This window comes from Mustela nivalis (genome assembly GCF_964662115.1).
Source record: "Mustela nivalis genome assembly, chromosome: 18".
Taxonomy (NCBI): domain Eukaryota; kingdom Metazoa; phylum Chordata; class Mammalia; order Carnivora; family Mustelidae; genus Mustela; species Mustela nivalis.
Genome location: NC_139037.1, coordinates 56,725,882 through 56,753,148, shown reverse-complemented (window position 1 = coordinate 56,753,148; position 27,267 = coordinate 56,725,882). Strand labels below are relative to the sequence as shown.

At 45.6% G+C, this 27,267-nt stretch overlaps 1 protein-coding gene and 2 long non-coding RNA genes across 3 annotated transcripts in view; 2 read left to right on the top strand and 1 right to left on the bottom strand.

The window, feature by feature from the left end:
• LOC309853009 overlaps nt 1-16,718 on the bottom strand; it is an 83,703-nt gene extending 66,985 nt beyond the window's left edge. Inside the window, exons 1-3 of the long non-coding RNA XR_014305490.1 lie at nt 15,495-16,718; nt 14,744-15,271; nt 10,965-14,691 (exon numbers count right to left, since the gene is read on the bottom strand). This is a non-coding gene — a long non-coding RNA (uncharacterized lncRNA). The remainder of the gene's footprint in view (nt 1-10,964; nt 14,692-14,743; nt 15,272-15,494) is intronic.
• The window catches only part of ARHGAP35 (Rho GTPase activating protein 35), a 125,435-nt gene that overhangs the window by 58,455 nt on the left and 39,713 nt on the right, over nt 1-27,267 (top strand). Inside the window, exon 3 of the mRNA XM_082710557.1 lies at nt 5,951-6,095. Coding sequence (XP_082566683.1) covers nt 5,951-6,095 — 145 coding nt within the window. The remainder of the gene's footprint in view (nt 1-5,950; nt 6,096-27,267) is intronic.
• LOC309853005 lies at nt 16,729-25,853 on the top strand. The gene is made up of 3 exons (XR_014305486.1): nt 16,729-16,809; nt 17,021-23,411; nt 23,506-25,853. It is a non-coding gene; the product is annotated as an uncharacterized lncRNA (long non-coding RNA).

Below are 27,267 nucleotides of genomic sequence, written 5' to 3'. Positions count from 1 at the left end.
CCCCAGGACCCTGGGATCATGACCTGATTTGAAAGCAGACACCTAACCAACCGAGCCACCCAGGTCCCTGACATTTGTCCTTAAAAAAAAAAAAAAAAGAAGAAGACTCCAAGAGCTTGTGTTCTTTTCTGTTTTTTATTTCCTTCATTAGATGGGTTACCAAGCATTTAAAAGACTGTGCTAGGTGGTACAACTGTAGTGATCATATTTTCGGACTCTGAAGTCTAGATCAGTAATTTTATATGTATTGAAGGTATTTTATAGAGACCAGGAGAGTATTTGAGGTTGTCAGCTTAGGGTCACTAAATAACTACCTGCTATTCCCACGGAAGAAAGAATGTTCTTTATCCAGAAAGAATGGCTGACCTCCCCACTGGAAGTCTTGGGAGACTCTCTTTATCTTTGTGGCTCAGTTGTTAACTCATCTGATACCTAGATCGGCTTCATTTGCTAGGGATGTATCTCATCTCTTACTGATTGGATTATAAATTGGTTGAGAGTGAGAGAGGACTTTGGTTGCAGTATTAGCTCTTCTGCTAGTTTGCTGTGTGACCTCGGGCATAATTCATTTAAAAAGAGAAATGCTAAGATCCTTGCTCTCTGGGAACTGACTCCAGCAGGAACATAGTTGTATGTGTACATAAATGACTGTCCTTTATTTAGTGTCCACACAGTGATGTAGGGAATCGATCACCTCGCTGTTTTTTTTTTTCCTTAAAGGGAGTCTGGGGTGTACTGTCGCTATGAATAAGACCTTCTGAGCCTCACCTTCTCATGTCTTCAGGAGGGCAACAAACACTATGTTAGGAGAAGAAAAAGCCTTTGTACACACACAGATCGTCCTCATCTCAGCTGAAGTTAAAAAAATATATAAAGAAATATTGGCGCTGTGCATTATTGGAAACTTGTTTTCATTCAGGAGTGCCTTCTGCATGTCAGGCCCTGGAACCCAGTCATCTTGCAGCCCGATGGAAGCTTCTCATTCTTTGGCTGGCTTCCTAACCTTTTTCTTGCCTCTGTGGACTCAGAGGGGCCATGGAGTGGGCTTGCCACCCCACAAGCAGGTGACAGATGTTTTCCGAGTCCGACAAAGTTGGGAGTTTCCCTTGATGCTCTTTCCTTGTTTCAGAAGCGGCAAGTTCGTCACTGTTTCTTTGCAGTGCCAAACTGGTGTAAACGATTGGTTCATTTCTTTGTTTCCTTTGCCACCTGGGTATTATAAGCCTAAGAATCAGGCATGTTTTTGAGGAAATTGAAGTAAAGAACAATGGATTTTGTCACTCATTCAAAAAATGTATCTATCCCAACGGACAGATGAAGGTGGCTCAGACTGAGCCAGCGCTTTGTTTTGGTCATGGCATCCCATCATGGAGTTCTGGTAGGGCAGAGAGGGGCTTTGGTGTTCATAGATCACTAGTCCTGGGTCCGGGCTCTCAGCGCTGGGTGTGAATCTCTCTGAGCCCATTTTCTTGCCGATAAAATGGTGCTGATAACCCTTACCTAGAAGATGGTGGTGAGGTTTCAGATAATTGTGCAGAGTACCTAGCAGTGTCCTACACGGGGCCACTCCTAGTTAATCACCAGTTTCCGTTTCCGACCCAGTAAGACTCAACTGAGAACTGCAGATGTGTCAGTTATTCTCAGGGTTTGCTTTCCTCTGGCTAGATGCCTTTTTCCATTCAGCCTGCTATGTGAGTGCCCTCAAAAGAAGATTGATATTAGGATGGTATTACTTTCTCCTCTCCAGGGGCCTGCTGTTCTGAGTGCCCCAGGGACTCCATAATGAGCGACCCATGTCTGACCGGGGACTGAGACAGCTGGCAGGCCACTCAAAAGAGTGGCGTTTCCATCTGACATGTGCCCAGTAACCCTTCAGGTGCCTGATGTGTTGTTTGTTACATCAGCAATCTGGCCCACCTCTTCATGTGCGCCACGACGTCTGATTTCCTTACTGGAAAGGTTTAGAACTAGTTATGCAAGAATTCCCATTCAAATTTTGTGACACCCTGCAGAGCCCTCAGTTACTTCTCGAAGGTGTTTGGACATTTGGTAAATCACAGTTTAAATATGAGAGAATCCATGTCCTTTAGCAAGGTGAGTTGGTGCTGTTGCGACAGCTCACTCTCCGTTCCCGCATTTTGTACGCTGAATAAATAAAGGCACTGAACTAGATCTTGGATTCTCTGGAGTGAGGGGGATAAGGGCAGTTGTCCAATGTGGACTTCCATGGCAGGATCTCCTTGACAACGGGTGTAGCAGGTAATTCGGTTTCTGCTTTGAGTATTTACAGAGCAGTCCCTTTTTAAACAGCTGGGGATTTTTTTTTTTTTTTTAATTTCTCTTTATATTGGCCGAAATTGCCTATCTGTGTTCTCCTCTTATCTCTCCCAACATAACCCTTTGGGACCATATAAAATGATTTCTTTCAGTGGATAGTTCTGTAGCTATTTGAAATAACTGCATAGGTCTCTCTTCTTTCCTTTTCCAGCTTAAAGATCCCTGGGATTTTATGTGAGGGGGGTCTTTATTACCCTAGAAATTCTCCAGGTTGTCAGTGTACTCATAATCATTTATTTCTTTATCCATTTACTCATTCTGCCTCTCCTGGGAACTTTCAGAGGAAGGCAGCAGATCATAGTGACTCAGAACACAGGTTTTGGAGTCAGAACTGACTTGGGCAAGTAACTGAATTTTTTTTAGGACTCAGCCTCTTCATCTGTAAAATGGGGTTCTTAAAACCCACACGTACAGATCTGTTTTGACTCTGGAATGAAACCTAAAGAACGTAAGCAGGGGTCCGGCACGTAGTACTCAGTTGATGGAGGGTAAATTTTCTAGCTAACTTAGATTGTTAGAACACACCTCATCTTGTCGTAGTATTGAGAAGGTAGAGGAAGTACAAGATCAAAATTTATTATCTGTTTACTAGAACTCTGGTTAGAAGACCTTAATGGTGATTAGAAAAGCTGCTTCCTTGCAGCTTCTCTTAAAGTTCCGTTTTTAAATCCCTTAACAGTTTATTTGGAAGCATCAGTTTTACTGAAGCATGGTGCTGCTGTTGTGTTAGTTTTGACAGGCGAATTCTGCAGGATTGAGATTGATAAAAAGAATGTCGCTGGAATCCAGACGGGCTTCCTTGTATATTCAGATTCTAGAGCTAATAATTTAAACTGTATGGCATTTTTAAGGGAGACCATAGCTTGACTCATGGTTAGCCAGTTGCGACAGTGTGTGATAACAGAAGCAGTCCCCCCTCTCTTTCCTCAAATTATGACTACTGTCTGCTAGGCCCTGAGCCAGGTCCCACACATTTCACCCTCAGACCCCTCTGTGAGGAGGTGCTGTCCCTGAAATGCAAAGTCACTTGCCCAGAGTCACAGGACTTGTCTCTCAGGATTCAAACCCAGGTCTGTTAAGATGTCAACCCTTAAATTCTTTCTCTTGTACTTCTTCTAAGTAGAAGATGCCCGAGTCTAGAGAGTCTGGATTGGTTAAATTATCTCATGTAAAGATACATCATAAATCATCGATTTGCTTTTCCTTACTACTTTGGTGAAAAGTCTGGGTCAGAGCCTAGAGATAGCGGCAGTCACTCCCTGCAACCTGAGAGACTGTGTGGCTGATTTCATGGGGAGTGGGACAGGGGCAGGGGTAGGCCTTGTGGAGGGCATGGTTCTCTGGTACTCTAGGATCCATTTCCATTGCACTCATCTTCCTGACTGAATCAGTTAGCCAGCTCTGTGAAGACTGGATTGTCTTTGCCTTTGGGTGTTCCTTACAGATAATGCCCGACCCCAGCCCACAAGGGCTTGTTCCTTCTTTCGTGCACATTTTATTCTCACTGTTCTTTTTTTTGCCACTTGTTTGCACAGGAAGTCCTCAAAGAATCTCAGACTAAACAGGAAGTGATTTGTTCCCAATATAAATAGAGGTACCAGAAGGAATGAGGATGGGCAGGATAAGGAAAGAGAAATGGTTGACCCTGACCTAGGGTGGTCAGGGTCAGCTGACCTAGGGTGGTCAGGTCAGCTAGGTGGATGTCCCCTTTAGTGGATTTTATACAAAGATCCCCTAAACACTTTTTTTATTTTTTATTTTTTATTTTTATTTTTTCATTTGACAGAGATCACAAGTAGGCAGAGAGAGAGGAGGAAGCAGGCTCCCTGCTGAGCAGAGATTCCCGATGCGGGACTCAATCCCAGGACCCTGGGATCATGACCTGAGGCGAAGGCAGAGGCTTAACCCACTGAGCCACCCAGGCGCCCCTCCCCTAAACACTTTTTTAAAAATTTACTTATTTGCGAGAGAGTGCAGGGGAGGAGTGGGGGGGGGGAGCAGACTCCCTTCTGAGGGAAAAGCCTGCGGTGGGGCTCGATCCCACAGCCCCAGGATCACAGCCCAAGCTGAAGTCAAGAGTCGGATGCCCAACTGACTGAGCCACTCAGGAGCCCCACCCCTAAATGCTTTTAAATTATATAGGTTGTATACATTCGTTAAATCTGCTCTTTTTCTTTTTTTTTTTTTTTAAGATTTTATTTATTGGGGGCACCTGGGTGGCTCAGTCATTAAGCATCTGCCTTCGGCTCTGGTTGTGATCCCAGGATTCTGGATCAAGCACTGCCTTGGGCTTCCTGCTTTGAGGGAGCCCTGCTTCTCCCTCTGCCACTGCCCCTGCTTGTGTTCCCTCTCTCACTGTGTCTCTCTGTCAAATAAATAAATAAAATCTTTTTTTAAAATGTTATTTATTTATATGAGAGAGAGTGTGTGCAAGAGAGAGCACAAGCAGGTGGGGGGCGGCAAGGGGAGTAGCTGAGGACCCTGGGATCATGACCTGAGCAGAAGGCAGGTGCTCAACTGACTGAGCCACCCAGATGCCCCTATACCTGCTCTTCTAATTTGGTCTCATTAACTTGGAGATGAAACTGTATTGCTGGAGCTTCACCTGAGTCCATTTACCTTGATCCTCTTTGGTTACCCTCCTCCTCACATATTTTACCGAAAGATGCTCACCTAGCTATTTTACCGAAAGGCCAAAATTTCAGGTTTATTTCTGTGGCTTTTAGGAAATTGACCATTTGTTTAGAGCATTTTTTCCTCATGTGAGCTTCAAAATAAAAGGATTGATCAGTTTGGGAAGAGTATCTCAGTAGTGTTTATGAGCATGAGCTTTGGAGACAAACCCTCCTGGTTTTGACTCCCAGCACTGGCACTTACTAGTTGTGTCATTTGGGCAGGTGTGTGGGACATTTTTCTCAGTAAAGTGTAATGTCCTGAGGTTTAAAAGAAGTAGTATTTGGGACTTGCTTGGCACCTAGTGAGCCCTCAAATCGTAGTAGGAAGGGACCTGCTGGGCAAGGGACAAAGTATTCTTTTCTTTGTCCTGTTTGATTAGTTGGTTTTACCCTTCCCTCATTCCTAAACGGCTGAGGATTAACCCAGGTCAGTGTAGCAAAGGAGGGTCTCCCTTGCAGCTTTCAGCTCCAGCTGAATGCATGCTCTCTTTTCTGGAATGAGGAAATTACTCATTCTCATTTCTGTCTTTTATCTTTTTAAAGATTTTAGCCATCTTTGAGTATATAACATTCATTATCCATGTGGGATGTTTGGAAAACTTCCTGTTTACTCCAGGGCACCCCTGATAAAGGATATGGATAGTCATCTCATTGTTATTAACTAAACATGGCCTGCTTCTTATAAACACCTTTGTTTTGATAATGCAGTCTCACACCAGAGGTGTGACTGTGTGTCAGCTTGCTGGCATCTTGTGTGATATTCGGAGGCTAGAAATTACAAAATTAGTGAGAAGAACGAGTGGGTCTCTATCCTGTTCAGAGTCTTTCCAGCAGTTTCCATACCACCGTGAGTTCCCTTCTAGAAGCCTTACCAATGTTTGATCTGTTGAGTTGATACTCACTCTGATTTTGTGCTTTCTTTTCTCTTTCCTATACAGAAACCAAAGCCCAAACCCCGGCCATCCATCACAAAGGCAACCTGGGAGAGTAACTACTTTGGGGTGCCCTTGACAACTGTCGTGACTCCAGAGAAGCCCATCCCTGTTTTTATTGAGCGGTGTATTGAGTACATCGAAGCCACAGGTAAGAGTGCCGCTCAGAACTGATGCCGGCTTTCACTGCCTGCGGGATACTTTCTAGGGGCCTGAGCCATTTGGAGACTCTGGGATCATCTCACCTTAAATGTGAGAGGCTTTCTGAGAAGGAGCTAGCCATCTGGACGGCTCTCCATCTGCGCGTGGTTCTGAGGCTGACATATGGGATCTGTTCAACCTTTCAGTGTGCGGAGCCTCTGGTTCTCAGGACTGTGGCTGCAGCTGGTGTGAGGTGCCCCTCTGAGCTCTGTCAGCTCCCTGGCACAGCGGGCAGCCCACTGGTGTGTGTCCTTACAGGTCTGTCAGCTGCTCGAGGGCAGGGGAAGCGTCATATTAGCATTGTGTCCCCAGCGCCACACTGGACACAAGTGCTAGTGTACTTTGGCTTAATACAGTGCAGGAATGGTGGTGACCGTTACAGCCCTTGGCCATTGAGCAGGTGCCTGAGATTTGGTACTGACAGATTTTTTTTCCCCCTGAGGTCAAAAACCGGAGAGGATCCTTGGCTGTCTTCTGGTCAGGCAGCTCTGTTTCAAGTCCACTGACAGCTTGGTGCTAACGTGCCATCCGTCTTCATGTATTCCACATTGTTCCTGCAGTGACGAGATTTTCCCTTTGTTGAAAACATCCATTTTGTTCATTTAGTGGGATCCGGTGATGTGTCTCTTCCGTCTCTCGTTGGAAACCCTTGGAGCTTCCGTTTTCATGCTGTTGTTTCCCTCGGTTTTCTCACGGGTGCTTTCGGAGCTGCTGACTTGGAGAAGCCGGTGTCGCAGGCCCATGGTTCTGTTAGCTGTGAAGCATTGACGGGGGTGCTCAGGAACACAGGCTCACACTAATTCGAAACCAGGGTTGGGGTTAGAGCCTTGCTCTGTGTCTCTCTGATTCCAGTGTTCTCTGTGGCGATGCTCAGTACCGCGTGTGTCCCAGGTTCTGCACGCAGTTTCAGCGGCATCCTGTTAAGCTGCACGACAGCGTTAATATTTACTTAGGATGTGCCAAATCAGGGAAAATAAGCTTCAAGTTGAAGCCTGCTAAAGACTTTGTAGTTCTTTCCAGAGTTTTCTCTGCAACACACCAGGGCTGAGTCACAGTAAGCACTTCACCTAATCGTAGCACATCTGCAGCTTGGTTTAGTTCATTCTGTTCCCAAAGCCTTTCTCCCTGTCCTTCTTTTTATTTTATTTTATTTATTTTTTTTTTTTTTTAAGATTTTATTTATCCATTTGACAGAGATCACAAGTAGGCAGAGAGGCAGGCAGAGAGAGAGAGAGAGGGAAGCAGGCTCCCTGCTGAGCAGAGAGCCTGACACGGGGCTCGATCCCAGGACCCTGAGATCATGACCTGAGCCGAAGGCAGCAGCTTAACCCACTGAGCCACCCAGGTGCCCCCTGTCCTTCTTTTTGACCCTGGTTTTATGTCCATTTCTCTCTGGCACCTCTCCCTTGGGTAAAGAGAAAATCTGCACAGAGATTTGATTCAGGTGACTGAAGCCTGTACTTGTTGACCTAGCACTTCAGAGAGACACTTTGTGTCAGCTCGGGGGCGGGGTGGGGCATTTTTTCCTGAACTTTTTGTTTTAGACTTATTGGAAAGGCATAAAAATTCTAAGTTTAAACAAATTGAAAGTTAGAAAAATTCCCAGGTTCCTTAAAAGGATTTTACCAGTTTCCCCACACTATTCTTTCTGCATATTTATTTGTATCTTTTTTCTGAAATATTTGGAAGTTTGCAAATCTGATGCACCTTTACCTCTAACTGTCTCTGTGTGTATTTTCTAAAAACATTCTCTTCCATAATCACCAAGCAGCTGTCACACTCAGGACATTAGCACCGACCCAGCACTAACCTACCCAGTCTGTGAATGTCTTTATTTCATCAATTGTCCTAGTCATGTCCTTCATAGCAAAACACAAATTTATTTTGGTCCAGGACCTAACCCTGCACCACACGATAGGGTTAGTTGTCAAGCCTCCAGTCTCTTTTAATCTAGAACACTTTAGCCTATCTATTTTTCATGGCCTTGATAATTTATTGTTGTTTTTTGTTTTTTAAAGATTTTATTTCTTTATCAGAGGACAAGCAGGGAAGTGGCGGGGGGCGGAGAAGCAGGCTCCCCGCTGAGCAGGGAGCCGATGTGGGGCTCCATCCCAGGACCCCAGCATCATGACTCAAGCCAAAGGCAGATGCTTCCAACTTAGCCCCCCAGGCGCCACATGGGTTTGATAGTTTTCAAGAATACAGATCATTATTTTGTAGTAGGTTCCTCGTCAGCTTGGTGGTTTGGGGCTGTTTTCTTCATGATTATGTTCGTATTTGCACCTTGGGCAGAAACAGCAGGGAAGCGATGCTGTGTTCTCGATGCATCACACCGTGTGGCGCAGCACGTCAAGTTGTCTGTCACTGGCAGCGTTCGCGCTGATGCCTTGGGGAAGGTGGTGGTGTGCGCTAAGCTACTCTTTCCCCATAGCATTACTCCCTGATTCCTTCAGCATGTATTAGTTGCTTTTCTCCTGTCAGGGGGAGCTTTCCCTTTTCTGGGAGCCTCGTGTGAATGATCTCCTCACGTGGCTCACCTGCCGTAGCCCGAGGTGCAGGGACGTCACCCACCTGTCCTCTAGCTGAGCATGTCAGTGGCCTCGACCTGCCCCACCCACCTTGCTTCTCTCACTCTCAGCCCGTGACTCACGGTTTGCTGTCCACGGATGCACTTGGGCCTCTTCTTGCCCTTTTGCCTGTGAATACTTGTGGGTTTAAGGCTTTACCACCAGCCACTACCAAGCTGTTGCTTTCCTTAAAGCTCTGTGAGACTGGGGCACCTGGGTGGCTCAGTGGGTTAAGGCCTCTGCCTTTGGCTTAGGTCATGGTCCCAGGGTCCTGGGATCGAGCCCCGCATCGGGCTCTCTGCTCTGCAGGGAGCCTGCTTCCCTCTCCCTCTCTCTGCCTGCCTCTCTGCCTACTTGTGATCTCTGTCTGTCAAATAAATAAAAATCTTTAAAAAAATAAAAAACTCTGTGAGACTGTGCCACTGTCCACCCTGTCACCAAGAAACCTGCAGGGTCATCTCCAATCAGTTCCCAAGTCTATGTCTAAGTCACTTTTGCTTTGTCATCTCTGAGCTCTGTCTCCTCCATTTCACTTCCGTTTCCCCACCATCACGCTCTGCAGTCCCTCCTGATTTCACGAAGTTCTCTACCAAAAAGCTCTTCTTTCTTTTTTTTTTTTTTTTTTTTTTTAGATTTTATTTATTTATTTGACAGAGAGAGATCACAAGTAAGGATAGAGACAGGCAAAGAGAGAGGAGGAAGCAGCCTCCCAGCCCAGCAGAGAGCCCGATGTGGGACTCGATCCCAGGACTCTGAGACCATGACCTGAACTGAAGGCAGAGGCTTAACCCACTGAGCCACCCAGGCACCCCACCAAAAAGCTCTTCTTGCTGTCTCTCTGCCTCCCAGATGCAGGCCACAGTCTTGCCCCCTCCTGTGTACAGTACCGTTACGGCGGTCTGCCTGGCCCTCTCCTCTGTCCCTCTCTCCCTTCGTTCTTCCTTTCCTCTCCCCCACGTTCTGTTTTATACTACAACAAGCATTAATTTTTAAATTGTTTTACGAGAATACAAGCTGAATTTCTTTTTTCCCTAATTTTTAAAATTTAAGTTAACATATAATGTATTACTGGTTTCCGAGGTAGAAGTCAGTGATTCAACAGTCTTCTATAACACCCAGCGCTCATCACATTACGTGCCTCCTTAATGCCTGTCCCCCAGTTACCGCATCCCCCCACCCCCACTCCTCCAACAACCCTCCATTTGTTTCCTAGGATTAAGAGTCTCTCATGGTTTGTCTCCCTCCCTGGTTTCTTTGTCTTATTTTTTCCTCTCTTCCCCTATGATCCTCTGTTTTGTTTTTTAAATTCCACATATCAGTGAGATCATATGGTAATTGTCTTTCTCTGACTGAGAAAGTGACTTATTTCACTTAGCATAATACCCTTTAGTTTCATCCATGTCGTTGCAAATGGCTGTCGTTGCAAATGATTGCATTTTTTTGAAGGCTGTATTCCATTCCATAGTATCCCATTGTATATAGATACCACATCTTTATCCACTCATCTGTCTGTCGATGGACATCTGGGCTCTTTCCATAGTTTGGCTATTAGGCACATTGCTGCTGTAAACATTCAGCTGCACGTTGCCCCTTCGGATCACTACCTCTGTAGGGTAAATACCGAGTAGTGCAATTGCTGGGTCGTAGGGAAGCTCTATTTTCAACTTTTTGAGGAGCCTCCATGCTGTTTTCCAGAGTGGCTGCACCAGCTTGCATTCCCACCAGCGGAATTTCTTTGTATTTCTCTGCTTTGCATGTGTTCTTCGTGTGGAATGAAATGTATCCCGCATTCCTCCTTTTCTCTGGAACTTGTCCTCCTTCTTCCAAGACCCCCCACCGCCAGTAGCCCTTTGAATGTGACCTCCCTGGTAGTTCTCAGGCACATTTTAGCTTGCTGGGAGTAGGCTTCTCTGTTCTTCTGAGTGTGGCACACGATATGCATTACTTGTTGATTAAGTAAGTGGTCTTCAACCTGGAATATCTTGATTCCACTGTTTCTTCCATCCCCTCCTGCCTGCGTGTCTGCCCGCTTGCCTTCCTGCCTTTAAATTTTGTTCCATACTTTCCCTCATCCCGCATTAGTTTGTACTTAGTAGAATTTTAGAAGAGAAGTATTTTATTTTTATTTATTTATTTATTTTTTTATTTGACAGAAAGAGATCACAAGTAGGCAGAGAGGCAGGCAGAAAGAGAGAGGAGGAAGCAGGCTCCCCGCTGAGCAGAGAGCCCGATGCAGGACTCGATCCCAAGACCCCGAGATCATGACCTAAGCCGAAGGCAGCGGCTTAACCCACTGAGCCACCCAGGCGCCCCAGGAGAGAAGTATTTTAAATGTGGTATCTATGAATTTAGCATGTGTGGCAGGGGGGTTGTGTGCTCTTTTCCCTAAAAGAATTTTTTTCCTCTTCATAAAATTGAGGCATGTTCATAGAAATTCAACAAGTGCTAAAAACTGTGAGAAAGAATTTAAAGATTCATTGACCTTCCACTTAGTGAATACCACTGTTGATGGTCTGCTGCGTTCATGATAGCCTTATTGCTCTGCGTTTGTTTGTTGGTTTTTACTTTTACGTAAGTCAGAGTATGCAGTATGATAGTTTTTTTTTTTTAAGATTTTATTCATTTATTTGATAGAGAGAGACAGCAAGAGAGGGGACACAAGCAGGGGGAGTGGGAGAGGGAGAAGCAGGCTCCCCATTGAGCAGGGAGCCTGATGCGGGGCTCAATCCCAGGACCCTGGGATCATGACCTGAGCTGAAGGCAGATGGTTAACGACTAAGCCACCCAGGTGCCCCTGCAGTATGATAGTTCTTAAAAATTTTCTAGCATAACTTAGATGAGCCGAAAGAGCCCTGACTTTACCAGCTTATCTACTCCTATTTTCCTGAAGGAAAAGGATTCAGTGACCTAGAGGTGGAATGGAGGACCATTTTTTGAGAATCACTGCTTTTTAAGCCAGACATTGCTTTGTGAGCATGCTCCCTGTCATTAACTACTTCATGAAAATATGACTTTTTTTCTTTTTCTTTTAATTTGAAGAGCAACAGGTTTTAAGTATTCATGAATCGGGCAGCGTCCCATCTAGCAAGCAGAGGGGATCTCCCTCAAAGAACATGACATGTAATTGCTGCATAATGTTCTAGGAAGTACCTGGATCACAGACCATTTAAGCATTCCCCTGTTTGGGGACTCTTGTGGCATTTTCTCCTCCTGGTGGACTTAAAGAAGCAGATTAGCTAGGACAGGCATTTTGGAGTAATGATACTGAGCTTCACATCTGCAGTTAGACCAAGTCTGGGATCATTGCTCTGCCATTTGTTCATCTGTAAACTGGGGGTGATAACAGGCCCTGGCTCCATGGACTCCCCCAGAGGTTTCAGGAGACTTGCCTGAGGCGCTGCGTGTGGCCCGCAGCCCAGGCACGGGCTTCTTGTGCTGCTTGTTGCGGCCGCTTCGCCAGCACAGTTGCTGCTGCTTTCTGCTGCCCATCAGGCTCTGCCAGTGACTGGAGATACCTGTAACTTGGCTTTCTCCCCCGCTTCTAAACGGAATGTAGGAAAACCCATTGAAGAGTTGAGAGACTAGTATGATAATGACTCCGTGTTCCCTGGGGGTTAACATTTTGCCACATCTGCCCTTTCTTCCCCTAATTTTAATTGAATTTGAGAATAAGCCATGGATCCCACATCACTTCACTCCTAAAAATCTCAGCGTATATCCCTTAGCTTAAGGAGTTTCTCCTCTATAATTGTAGTGACATTATCGCTTTCAAGAATGATAGCGTTAGTTCAGTAGTGTTCCACATGCAGTCCGTGTTCAAGTTGACTCAGGTGGCTTAAACTCTCTCTTACAGCTGAGACTTTGCTCTGAGATCCAAGCAGTGTTCACAGCATTTGGCTATTGCTTCCTTTGTCCCTTCAGGTCAGAACAATTCTCTTTGCCTTTTGATGTGTTTTGTTTTGTTCTGTTCTGTTTTGAATGATAACCTTATTTGAGAAGTCTAGACAGTCGTCTGCTAGAATGTCACCTCGCGTGGTGTGCTGTCTGTAGCCCTTCAGCGTCCGTAGCCCCCTTCTGACACCACCCATGGCTGCCTCATCATGCGGCTCCCAGCTGAGCAGAGGCCTGGGACTGATGAGACTTTGTGGAATGATTGAATGAATTATGGATTAGGTGTTTTCCCAGGTCTGACTGACTTACACTGAACTTGCACTTAGGAAGAGCCTCTGCTGACACCTGACCTCTCCATCCCGTCTCCCTCTCTTGCTCATGATAGAAATCATCTTGGGACTCGTTTCCATGTGGCAGTTCAGGCAGTTCATCTGGCTAATTGGAGAGGACACTGCAAATGAAATGTGTTTGCAGGGTCTGTCCTAAGCAGTTCAGTCGAAAGTCATAGTTTTTGTGTCTGTCTCATACACCTGGGCACTTTGCTTGTCCTGGCACATAAAATACTGCATCATCACTTTCAAAGCCGATGCTTGGGAGCTCACACTCCTGCCTACTATGGTGGGTATGAAATCCAGCAAGAAATCCCAAAAGGAGCCCCTCTCCTTGTGTGCCTCAGGGCCTGGGTTGCTGCCCCCGCCCCAGTCTCACAGCAGCCTTGCCAAAAACCTTCCTGCTGAGACCTTGGGTTCAAGAGGCCGGAGCGTGAGCATTGTGAATGGGGACAACTCGAACCATCCTGTCACCTTACTATTTTTTCAAATTACAAGAATCATCAGGTTGCTCACAGTAAAAAATTACTATAAATACAGATATAAAATAGAAAGTGACAGTCCTTTACAATCCCCATCTCTGAAAGTAATCTGAAATAGTTCAGTTATGTTTTCTGCTAATACTACCCCCACAAGACATCATGTGCCTACCATTCTGAAGTTTATATTTTGTTTTACTTTTACATATATATACCCTCGGCATCATCTTTATGATTCCATCTCCAGGCCAAATTCATTTTAAATTTGACCTGAGAAGAGGGTGGCGAGAGATGGACGCCAGGGATGGGGTGGGGGCACCTTGGAGAGTCTATGGAGAGAAGCTTTGTTTGCCGGCAACCCCACATTCCAGGGGTGGCCCGCGGCAGGTGCCTGTGACTGCCTTGTATCCTCCTCATAGTTTGTGAGTAAATTGCCAGCTCCTCCTAGACACAGACCATAAGGAAAGGATCACTGCTTTCTCACCTCAAAATTTGCTGCTGCTGCTGTTAGGACCCTGTTGGACCTCTCCAAAGCGCCACATTCTTAGGTCTTCTCCAGCACTGCAAGTGGGAGGTTCATTTTGGATTGCATCTGCCTCCCCCCCACACCCCGAGCTTTCTGACCAGTTCACTTACCCTTGTTTCATACTTCCTAAAATTGGAATGTGTTCAAGAAATGGCCAGGAGGTAGAACAGCTTTTGGATTGATTTGCAGATGCCTTGAGCCCAGCGCAGGCTCAGAGACCATCTCTGTGCTTGCTGTGCTAATAGGATCACAGCTTTTCACTTTCTGTTCCAGTTACGGGATCAGGCTGGAAGCGAGCTCGGATCTTCTGCAGCTGCTCTGGGGTCACTGCTGGAGGTCAGACTGACTTTGTATTTCCGGCTAGAACACTTTCTTCCCCCAGTTTCCCTCCACATGGAAAACTGTCAGGGCAGTGGAGCCCCTGCTTCCCTTCTACAGCAGTGTGACTCCCGAGTAAAAAGAGAACATTGGCCAAGTTAATCTGTGCTCTCCTTTGCAAAGCAGGAAGTAGGAATATTCAGTCCTGTCCAGAGTTCATCTCTCCAAAGGAGTTACTTTTTAGAACCTACTTACAGTCTTCCTGAGAATATGAGAAAAATTTGTCAGGCTAAGTGTGCCATCTATATACCTCACTGTGGTCGCAGAATGGTTTTAAATCCCAGGTCTCTGGACCAGTTTTGAGCCACAGCGTGGGAAGGGGGAAACATCCACATCCTACAGCAGAGAAACCCCCTGAGGGAGCTTCCAAGTGTCCCTGCCCCTCAGTCCCTGAAGGTCTCGTATCCTGGAGGCTGAATGCCTTGTGCCCTGCTCCTCTGGGCGCTACTGCATGTGTTCCGAGGGCCTGTGGCCTCGCTTGTCAGCCATGAACTAAAATTAGCATTCCCTAGGAATGATTTTTCTGAATAATGTGTAAGACTAAACCTCCTTGGCCCCTCGTTCTATGATCTTTAACCTTTTCCTTTTGGCAGAGTGGGAGGGGGTGGGGCAGCAGTAGCAAAAATGATTTCCCATCTAATAGTCCCTTTCTTTATTGCTTGGCTTATTAAGAGGTGACCAGTTCCTATAGCAAGTGCCACAGAGGGCTGAGAAAAGAAATTGTTCCCAAGGAGAAGCAGTTTCATGTGGGCGGAAGGCCCCTCTTTTACATCTTGAATTATAATGCGGTCAGACCATACGGTATAAACAACTGGTAGGCCATGGTTTTGTTAGTGTATCTTAATTTCAGTTTGTCCCCATTGAATGAGAAAGTCCCTGCAGCCAGGGAAGCCTGGCAGCTGTTTAAAATAATAATGCCAAAGATGGCCTGCCATCATATTAACTCTCCCCACTTTCTGTTTCTTTTTTTTTTTTTTTTTTTTTTTTTTAAAGATTTTATTCATTTATTTGACAGAGAGAAATCACAAGTAGATGGAGAGGCAGGCAGAGAGAGAGAGAGGGAAGCAGGCTCCCTGCTGAGCAGAGAGCCCGATGCGGGACTCGATCCCAGGACCCTGAGATCATGACCTGAGCCGAAGGCAGCAGCCTAAACCACTGAGCCACCCAGGCGCCCCCCACTTTCTGTTTCTGACACATTTATGGAGAGCTTGCTGTGGTCCAGGCATTGTACTGGGCACTTGGCATATGCAACCTCATTTCACAAGAGATTGTTTTGTTGCTCGAAGAACCCAGATGCAGCAGGAAGCGGGCCCTTGGGAGGGGTCAGCATCTTTTATCAGCCGTAGGGAGACCCCAGTGTCAATGAAGTGCAGGGCTAGTCTGGCCAGAGAGAAGGTGGCAGCCTTAATAGTCTCTTCCACTGCTCTTAGACCGACTCTCACCCAGGGACAGGGCTGGGGCATGGCTTTTCAAGGCATCACCTGCCTGGGCACAGTATTGCAGCTGATGCTCATTTTTTTTTTCTTTTCAAATGTTTATTTAAATTCTAGTTAGTTAACATTATATTTCTTTTCAAACCCCTTTCCTTCAGGGCCTGGAGTTGAGCCACACAAGTTTCATTGCCCACATTAAGCAGGCTATGTAATGCAAGAGGGGCCTCTGTATTTGCCTTCTGGGGCACTGCTCCTTGTTGGGCAGCAGAATCAGGTCAAGCTTGACCTCTCTGGTTTAGTAGAATATAGGACACAGCACCAAGGGTTATAGAAAGGTAGAAACTTGGGGTGCTCAGTGGGTTAAAACCTCTGCCTTTGGTTCAGGTCATGATACCAGAGTCCTGGGCTCTCTGCTCAACAGGTAGCCTGCCTCTCTCTCTCTCTAGCCTGCTTCTCTGCCTCCTTGTGATCTCTGTCTGTCAATAAATAAAATCTTAAAAAAAAAAAAAAAAGAATGAAAGAAAGTTAGAAACTTCCTGAGAAGTCACTAGTAGGTCTTAAAAATTTTAGCTTACTGTCTTTTTGTTGGGATTGGGGGGAAGTCTGCAGATTCATTCAACAGATAATTTACTGACTTTATATTAATGAAGCCCCTATTATATGCTAGGAACTGGGTTGAACTAAAGTGTACCCCATGATGTTTGGGGTGGGAGAGTTAGACATAATCACACAAATGCACAATTAATTCAGGCAAGGAACATTATTGGATTTTAAAATCACTGGGGAGGGATGCCTGGGAGGCTCAGCCGGTTAAGCGTCTGCCTTCAGCTCAGGTCATGATCCCAGGGTGCTCAGATCAAATGCTGCATGGGGCCCCTTGCTCGGCAGGGAGCCTGCTTCTCCCTCTGCCTGCGCTCACTCTCTCTTTCTCTCTGACAAAAAAAATAAATAAATAAAATCTTAAAAAAAATAAAATCACTGGAGAATTTAATGAGTGACAGGACCAAGTGAGGATATGGAGCAGTTAGAACCGTCATACGCTGCTGATAAGAATATAAAAGGTAGGGGCGCCTGGGTGGCTCAGCGGGTTAAAGCCTCTGCCTTCGGCTCAGGTCATGATCTCAGGATCCTGGGATCGAGCTCCACATAGGGCTCTCTGCTCAGCAGGGAGCCTGTTTCCTCCTCTCTCTCTGCCTGCCTCTCTGCCTACTTGTGATCTGTCTGTCAAATAAATAAAATCTTTAAAAAAAAAAAAAAAAAAGAATATAAAAGGTAGACTCCCTTTGGAAAACTTTGGCAGTTTATTGGAAGCTAAATGTATACTTAACCATCCTACTCCTAGGTATTTGCCCAAGAGAAAGGAAAACAAAACATATTCACACAAAGACTTGTACTCAGCCGTTTCTAGCAGCTTTGTTTATGAGAGCCCCAAACTGGAAACCACCCAGTGTCTGTCAGCAGGTGAATAAACACTGATCCAGCCATCGACTGGATCACTACTCAGGGGTCAGAAGGAAGAATTACAGTTACGTACAGTAGCATGGTTGGATCTTAGAAGCATTATATGCTGAGAGTGGTTCAGGCCAGACACAAAAGACTGCAAATTCTGATTCCGTTTATATAAAGCTCTGTAAATGCAAACTAATCTATAGCGATAGCAGACAGATCAGTGGTTGCCTGAGAGTAAGAAGTGGCCGGAGGAACTGATGGCCAGAGGCATGGGAAAAACGTGGGGATGATGGAAATATTCTGTATCCTGATTGTAGTGATGATTTCACGCATGTATGCATATTCAAAACTATCAAATTGTACCCCTTAAATGGATATAGTTTATCATATATAAATTATACCTCAGTAGTTAATTTTTAAAACCTTAAAAAAAAAATCACTGGGGAACAGTTCTGAAGGAATTTGGTATTTACATAGTCTCAAAATATCACCCGACATATTAATTACCAAGAGGAAATGTGCCTTTATAATGAAGAGATCTGGGGGTTAACACCTTAACAAAGTGACCAGACCTGGCACCCCTACTGTTAGTTCAACCAAACCTTCTGTGTCTCTTTGCTGAAAATGCATAATCTGAATCTTACCATGAAGAAACAATTAGGCAAGTCCAGAATGTGATAGCTCTTAGAAGACAGCTGGCCTGGACTCAATCAAAAAGGTCAGTGGCATGAAAAAGAAAACAGCTTGAGGGCCTAATGTAACTTCAGCATTTATAACATAAACACGTTTCCCATTCCGATAGCCCAGCGGTAGGACCTTAAGCTTTGGTGTCACCCCCTGGCATCCTGACTTCCGTAGGTAGTAGCCGGCCTTCGGCTTGAACTGGCTAAGCTTTGTTTTTCTGTTCTTCCAAATTGGGAATAAAAATAGTTCATTCAGAGAGTTTTTGAGAAGTAAATGCATTCCTGTTTGTGACGTTCTCTCATGATGCCTGGTCCCCAGGAATCATTCAGTTGGTGGTAGCCGGTATCTTGGCGGCGCCTGTCGCTGACTTGCTGTGGTTGTAGAAACCCAAGCAAGACATCTCCCCAGAACAGTAGGGGATGAGACGGGACAGCGACTAGGGACAGTTTTTTTAAAAATTTCTTACTGTAGTATAGCGTTCGTTAAAGCACAGTACACCCGTCATTAAATTACAGCTCAGTGAATGGCCGCAAACCGAGCACCACTGTGTGGCCGGTTCGGGGGACAGAAGGTGAGTAGTTCCCACAGAACCCTTTTGCCAGGGATTACCATTCTCCTGGCTTCTAACAGCATGGGGTAAGCTTGTCTTTTCGTGTTTTGAAAGTAGGCTCATACCAAATGTGCGGTTTGGTGTGTGGCTTCTGTCTCTCTGCGCTATGTCCGTGAGAGTCACCTGGCCCACGGTCGAATCTGTAAATTCAGCCATGGGATTGGAGACTGTTCTCCTCGTGTGCTTTTCCGTCATAGGAGTAATCGCTATCTGTTTATTCATTCTGCTCTTTGTGGACATTTGGGTGCTTTCCAGTTTGGGGTGGCTGTGAATAGCGCTGCTGGGAACATTCTTGTACATGAATTTTGGTGCGTGTTTGCACACTCTTGTGCTTCAAGTACAAAACCAAGAGTGAGGCAGCTTTTAATAATTGATTTCAGCATGTTGAGCATGACGGTTTAAAAGACCTTTCAGTCCCTGAAGGGATAATCATCTGTGAAGCTGTGAGCTAAAGCACTAAGAGTTCCCTTCACTCCCTATCCGTGCCTTTGTGTTTCGTGTCTTCTAAGGAGCGAGTGTTGGTTCTGGCCAGGGCGGGTGTGGGTCCACAGAGCTGTCTCTCATATTCTTTTAGCAGCTGTATCATTTCTGTTTGCAAAGTGGGTCTGGCTTGAAAGAATCTTGAATTCTTCTGGTACCTTGTGACGTCACTGTTGTCTTTGCTGGGGTTCTGTCTGTGGTTTTGAGTTGAGACTGTGGTTAGCACAGATCGCAATAACCCCATCGCGTTTGCGTGCCGACCCACTGCAGAGCATTGCTCTCTGATTCAGCTTTGGCTATTCTGCCCCGCAGATAAGGAGGTGTTCTTGCTGATACTTACCAGTGAGACTCCAAAATGAAAGGTTCAGCCCTGGGGGCAGTTTGTGAGGGGAGGAAAGGTGAGGCTGCACAAGCTGGGGTGGCTGAGGGCGAGTGCCAAGCCCCAGAGCCACGGCTTGAGGGCTGCGGCTGTAATTCAGCTTGTCTGCATCGTTTGCAGGTCAGAGGTGGCCCTCATCTTCAACGCGCAAATGGAAGCCCTCTCTAAAAATGGTCTTTGACAGATACTTAGAGCTGTGACCTTCCTCCTGATTTAGCTCGTTTGCCTGGATAAATGAGCAGAGTGCTTTCTGCGTGGCAGATTTAAATTTCACCACTAATTGAGGGTAGCATCTTGGGGGAGAAATGCTTGCCATTAGATCAGAGGCCTCTGGGAGACAGCCTGGCAACAAACACATCAGGGCCGATGAAGGCAGGAGGTGGGGATGGGGAGAGTACAGGACGCAACTGCTATTAGTAACTATGGGACAGGCCTCAGAGAAGCCAAGGGAGGACTTCTGTCACACGCCCGGGGGGACCGTGTGCACGTGTGTCATGTACGTGTCATGTAGGTTTGGGCAGCCCTTTTCCCCCACTTTCTCTTGTGCCAGAATAATTCTCTACAGGATGAACCTGGAGCAAAGTGCGTGCATTCCGATCTCCGCTCTGCTCCTTGGGAACAAATATTTAACCTGAGCAGTGACTTCATTTTCCTGAGTGTAAAATGGGGATGGTAATGCTCTGAATCGTGGGGTTGCTTCAGTAGGTTAAAGACCTTAGGACAGTTCCTGGCGGGTCAGCGGGGATAATTAGCCTTCGTGGCTGCTCCCGCTGCTGCGGCTTCTGGTGCTGCTGTTGACCCTGTCCAAGGCACACTCCGGTGCACCTTCCACTCCAGGGAAGCCTCCCTTGAGCCTTGTGGGAGCCCTCGTTTGCCAGGCCCCTCTGCCCACTGGGCCTTGTGCCCTTCACCACTGAGGTCTGGTGGAGGCTTCTCTCTCAGGCAGGGAGGGGGAATAGCCCAGTGACTCACTCTCCCTTCCGAGATCCTGAGGGCCAGAGAGCAGAGCAGGTCACGCGTGGACTTTGAAACGCATCGCACACGGTTTAAAATTCCAGCTCTGCTATTGCTCTTAACTCAACTGCCTTAGCCTCCGAGCTCTGTGCTTCCTGGGTAAAATGGAGCTAATGGTAATACCTCCCTTGCTAGGATTGCCCGGATTGAATGGGATCGTGCATATCAGCTGCTTGGCCTGGCACGTAGGGAACACTCAGCAAGGAGAGCCCTCCTTGTTCTTTTGTGCTGAAATCGACATTGCTGGCTTCTTGCTTATCCTCTGATTCTTTCATGGGCTGCTTTTGAATCCCTGTTTAGGTGTTCACTCCTCATGGGCAGCCTCTTGTTTTAGATCTTCCCCATGCTTATTTGACCTGTGATAAAGGCTTGGGAATCTTTTTTTCCGCAGAGCTGTCCTCTCTCCCGTTTTACCTCACTCTTGAGGGAGGTAGTCCCCTGTGCATTTATTTCTCTGCCTGGTTCCAGAGTTCCAGGGACCCAGAGTACTTAGAATTGTGAGGATCCTGTCCTCATTCACTCAGCACTTAAATACTGTGTGCCACGCAGTGTTTGAGACGCTGAGGATACGGTGTTGGGCAAGACAGTTAAAAATCCCTGCTGTCGGGGGTGCCTGGTGGCTCAGTGGGTTAAGTGTCTGCCTTCGGCTCAGGTCATGATCCCAGGGTCCTGAGATTGAGCCCCGCATTGGGCTCTCTGCTCAGCAGGGAGCCTGCTTCTCCCTCCTCTCTCTCTCCTGCCTCTCTGCCTATCTGTTATCTCTCTATTAAATAAAAAAATAAAATCTTTCAAAAAAAAAAAACAACCCTGCTCTCATGCGGCAGGCATTTTAATCTAGTGGGGGAGACAGACAGTAACAAATAAAATATATATAATGAATTTTGGTGATTAGTGCTTGGGAGGATAAAAATGAAGCAGTAAAGTGAGATGTGAAATGTCTGGAGTAAGTGTTAAAATTTTAGATACGGGGAGCTGGGGGAGAGTGTCTTATGATGAGAGCCTGATGGAAATGAGAGAGGGAACCATGCCATTACCTGGAGAAGAACCTTCCAGACAGAAGAGTCAGAGTGAAATTCCTAAGAGTAGAACATTTCCTGGTAAGGGCCTTGGCCTCTACTGAATGAGGTAAGAAGTCACTGGCACTGGAGGGTTTTAAGTGGAGGAACTGTATTTGGCTTTTGCTTGGTAAAGTAACCCTGGCCACTGCGTAGAGAACAGTCTTGACCCTTGGGGACTTGAAGGCTCTTGATCTTCCTGTGCTTCTGCTGATCTCCCTGCATTCTGCGCTTCCTTTCTCTGGATATATAACTAGTTCTCTGTATTGTTGGCATGGGTTGACCTAGATCCTTAGTTTAGACCTGAAAGGATGGAGGTATAACTCAGTGTGGGTAGGGGGTGGGGGAGAGCCTGGGTTAGAGCCAGAACTGGGAGAAAGCAGATGGGGCAGCTGCTGAGCCCGGCTTGCCTTGCCAACCTCCTCTTTCTTCACATTTTCCAGTTTTATGCCTCCGGTCTTTGCTAACACGTCCTCCCAACGTGCAGGGGCACCTAATAAATCCCCACTGTTTCTAAAGCCTTCGCACCCTAGCTATGCATCTCTTATAGCACATTTTGCCTTGAATTAGGATTAATAAGGCCATGAGGGTGGGACCCTTGATTTGATAGGATTTGTGTTCTTCTAAGAGAGACACAAGAAAGGTCTCCGGAGAAACCAAATCGGCCAGCACATTGATCATCTTGGACTTCCCAGCCTCCAGAATCATGAGAAAATATGCTTCTGTTGTTCAAGCCCTTCAGTCTCTGGTATTTTATCACGGCAGCCTGAGTAGATGAATACAGATGGCCAGGCCTTGACAGAGGCACCAGAGCTCCTAAGATCCTTGAGTTAGGGGCCAGTTCTTTCTTGGTGTGTGCATCCCCATGGGGCCTGGCTCTCCAGCGACTGCAGTCAGGGATCTTTGTGTTCACGTAGCTAGAAGAGAGCAACTAGGTCAGTAAGAATGGGAATTGAGGCATCAGAGAAAGTCAGAAGGCCTAAGACTGGTAGGAGACATGGAAGAGTGCCACTTGAGAATCCTGGTCTGAAAAGATAAGCTCACTCTTTTGTGCAGGGCCTGGCTCTCAGGTGGTTTGTTTGTTTGAAATGGAAGCGGACTTGGGTATCAGGCAATTGAATCCTACTTGTTCAAACAGAGATGGTGTAAAGGCCCCATGATTTCACCCGTTTGCCTTTTTCACTCCTGGCTGGGGTCCTTTGGCTGTTTGAATTTGGTGGCCTCCCAGCAGTTTGAAGAATAACAAACTCACACAATTTATCTTTTCACCTAAGCTGCAATTTGGTTGAAACAAGACCTTTCTAGTACGTAGTCCAGAGCTCCTGATAACTGCGACTACAACCAGTGTTTTTGCTTTGTGATCTTTTTTTTGGTGTTTCAAAAACCACAACAGAAAACTCTTTCTTCTGTTGTGGTTGTCAAGAGCCAGCATTTGGGCTGGTGGCAGCAAGAGAGTGTTTTGTACAAACTTAATCTAGAATGAAGTACTTCGCTTCCTAGGCAGAGAGTGTGTATTCCTCTGTAACCCATAAACTGAGTAGAGGACCCCAAATCTGGTAGATGCAAAATTCTTTGGAGTCTTAAAAATGTAGGTTACATATTGTTGTTGCTGTTTTGTTTTGTTTTGTGTTAATATCACTAAAACTAGATCACTAAGGCAGCTGAAAATACATGAACCGAACTGCACTAAATAAAACAACTGTTGATTCTAAGAAGCCCCTTGGTTCTCAGCTGCCCTAATCCATGCGAACTAGCTTTGGGGAAAGGATCACGGGCGGCACAGTAGGGTATTAAAGAAAAGTCAGCCTAGTTTGGAAAATGTGGAAACAGGCTAAGATGCACATCATCTGATGGCAGGAATGTGATAGTAGCAGTTTTAACAACAATAATGAAGAAGATAATTAACACTGTGGAGGCCCAGTCCGGACTGGGAGCTTGACTTCATTTCATCCTTGCAGAGCCCCCAAGGAGCCGGCCCTTGCCCACGCACAGGTAGCCTTGCCACAGCCTTCCTGGCAGCATTTATGTAAGGTCAACAGTGTTTTCCTAATCTGAACATCTCTATTTCACATTTCCTGTATTTTAGGTAAGGAAGCTTTCTCTTCCGCATGATCTCGGAAGGGAAGATTTATGCATCATTTAAATAATACAAGCAAGATTACAGGGGAGAACCGCTTAAACCACCTGAAAAAGAAAGTGGTTATCTTTTTAATAAAGTGGAAATTGCTGTATTCCTGTCAGACTTTTGTTCTTGAAAGATCTGAAGTTTCAAAAGTAAAAAGGAGCCTTAATGTTGCCCCACCCAGTTACGAGCATCATTTAACAAGAAAGCGAATACAGCAGAACAGTCGAGAATAAGCCGCGGGGACCATTCACTCGGGTGCCAGGCTGGGTTCTGCCACCTCATTAGCTCTGTGATTGCGGGCAGGGCACTGAACTTATCTGAGCCTCAGCTTCCTAGTCTATTAAATGGGGTTGATGATAAAAACAGTAATTTAATATGTCCATATGTCCTTCTAGATTTGAGCAGTTATTTCTGCACATTTGGCAAATAGAGTACTGACTAACGGCATACCACGGAACATACTAACGATAGATTTTTAGCTCTTCTTAAAAGCAGACCTCCTAATACTGTTGTTCAGATGGTACTATCCCTCATCTTTTTTTCTTTTTTTTTTTTTTTTAAGTCTGATTTAAACTATCAAATATATGGCTTAGGTTCATTCATCCAAATAGGCTTTCTCAGTTTCTTCAGATTTGGGAAGTTAGACCTAGTAACCATTTTGGTACAGTGGCAAGGTGACCGGTGCAGGCATCAGAACATCTGACTTTTAGTTCTCATGTGTCATTCACTCATTCAGGCAGTGAGTGAGCACCATCAGTAGTCCGGAAGTTGGGGAATAGCACATGGTCCCTGCGCTGAGGAGTTAAGAAGTGGGAATGGGCGAATAGGTCTAGGAGGAGGGACATGTCTTTGTACAAAAGACTATGAGAACCCAAGGGAGAGAGCTAGAGTCATCTCATCTCTCTTATCCTTAATTCTTCAGTGCAAAGTGGAGCTGCTGTCTGCCTTACCTATGCTCCATGACGGCTGATACCAAAGATCAAAAGGGAGACACATGGAGGGGCACCTGGCTGGCTCCGTAGCTGGAACACGTGACTCCTGATCTCTGGGGGCCGTGAGTTCCAGTCCCGTGTTGGGCGTGGAGACTACTTTAAAAAAAAAAGGGAGAGACACACAAAACACGTTTGTAAATTATAAAACTTTGTGACTGTTCTTGTCTCGAGGTGTGTTGGTCTCCCAGTTTGAGAGGTAAGGTCTTAACCTGTTCTTGAACAGGTATGTGCTGAAGCACTTCTAATCGACGGTCCTGCAGGGTAGACCCTGTCCTGACGCCAAGACAATTAGCAGTGATTGGCAGCCATGCTTTCCTGAGCAAGGAGCCGGATTACTACAGCTTTGGTCTTATTTCTTGCATATCTTGCCTATTAAGAGGTTGGCCATATAATCATTACCTGTGCTGTAGGGGCTCCAGACTTTCTGATGTAGGGGGCCAGTAAGGTCCCCTCAGCATTTGGGTGGTAATTTAGGTTGCCAAGCATTTTCTGTCCTGCCAGACAAAGACATTAAAGTTTATAAACTGTCTATTAGACAGATCAGCTGAAACTAATATTACTCTGTATATTAACTAACCGAAATTTAAATAAAAACGTAAAAAGCTCATCCTACCTATTAGACCGTTATTTCGCAAGAGTGAGGAGACTTTATCAACCCAGAGTAGTAGAAAAGATGATTGTAGAATACGAGCTCATCTCCTGTTAACTGTTTTATCATGTGTTTGTTATGAAATGCAGGACAGTGTGCACTGAAGAAGCAAGTCTCCTTCAGTGTTCTGCCCCCGGCCCCCTAAGCGCATGTGCTCCCTTGCTCTGTGTGTAAGCGACAGGGGTCCTTGTTCCTTGTTGGACTGCAGTGTTTCTTCCCTGCAGAAGATAGTCCTCTGTTTGTTTCACAGCTGGATTTTCCCTTGTTTCTTTTGGCTTCTGGACTTTTGATATATTTAGGAAGGGTTACTCCACTCAGGATTATTTTTGAAAGTCTGCCATAACTTTTTCCTAGTACTTTATGGTTTTCTTTTTACCTAAAATTCATTTTGTGGAAGATGCAGCATTATTTCAGTTGTGACGGCATTGTTGGCTGTGTTGTGCGTCATCTGTCTTCCTGCCACAGATTGAAAAACCCCTTGTAGTATATACAGATTCTTCTATTTCTTGGGGTTTCTCTCTGAACCCTCTCATCTCATTGATCTAGCTAGCTAGTTACCCATCCAATCCATGTGCCAGAACTACATTATTTTATTTATTGTAGTTTTATAGGTAGCCACTTTGGGATTTTCTTGGCTTTTCTTGCTTTTGTTTATTTTTCCATATGAACTTTAGAACCTGTTTGTTTAGTTTTTTTTTTTTTTTAAGATTTTATTTATTTATTTGACAGAGAGAAATCACAAGTAGATGGAGAGACAGGCAGAGAGAGAGAGAGGGAAGCAGGCTCCCTGCTGAGCAGAGAGCCTGATGCGGGACTCGATCCCAGGACTCTGAGATCACGACCTGAACTGAAGGCAGCGGCTTAACCCACTGAGCCACCCAGGCGCCCCCTGTTTGTTTAGTTTTAAAAATAAACCTTTTGTAATCCTACTGGGATCTTCATAGTTCATACATTAACTGGTTTTTTTTTTTCCCCTAAGATTTTATTTATTTGGCAGAGAGAGTGAGCCCGAGTTGGGGAGCAACAGGCAGAGGGAGAGGGAGGAGTAGGCTTCCCGCTGAGCGCGGAGCACCGCACCAGGCTCAGTCCCAGGACCCTGGGATCATGACCTGAGCCAAAGACAGAGGCTTTAGCCCACTGAGCCACCCAGGCGCCCTGTTTATTGTCTTCATATTCAGTGGTAGCCTCAGCGGTTGTGAAGTAATTGGATTCTCCTTTCTTTTGCTGATCACTTCATAGGCACCGCGCTACTCTCTTCTACTGTGCACCACGCATTGGGGAAATATGAGGGCAGCCTGTGTTTTACTTGGACTTTTTTTTAAGTTCAGTAGGTTTATTAGGATATACCTTACTAATTGAACTATAAATCACTTTTTCCTGGAACATAGTGAGCCCTCTTAATCTGTGGATTTGAGTCATCTTAACTTCTATTCTGTGTGTCCTGTACTGGGTTTTCAGCAATGACTTTTCCATGTGTTTTTTATTTCCATAATGGAAAAATATTTCTCTTCTACTTCCCTGACCTCGGCCCTTAAATGTTTTATCTACTTTTTTGTTGTCTCATATCTTTTCCAAGTACTTGTAGCTAGCTCTGTTTTACACACTTTCACGGAGGAGATCGCAGTTTTTGTTTTTTTTGATTCATGGAAATATATTTTATTTACTACATGACAAAATTTTGTGATACATGTTCTTTGCAGTTAGTTTCTCTTAAAACTTCCCTGTTTGCTGGTAGTCTTCTTGGAGATCTTAGGCACTTTTTTTGGTAAATTGTGGTAAAACACATTTAACATAAAATTCGCTATTTTGACCACTTTTAAATGTATCGTTCAATATGTGCTAGATCCTTTCTCAATTGTCATGCATCTTTGAATGAGGCGATTCCTTCCTCATCTAGAGATTTGTAGAAAATCTTTGGGCAGAGGGCTGGCTTAGCTGGAGTTTTCCTTAAATATTCTGGACGTGAACTGCGCAGTAGCCTTTCTTGCCCTCAGACATCTGGACTCTGTGGCTGGGATCCCCCAGGCAGTCCCCCCGTTGCCCTGCCTCCCTGACAGACTGCTTCCTGTAGGTTTGACCCAT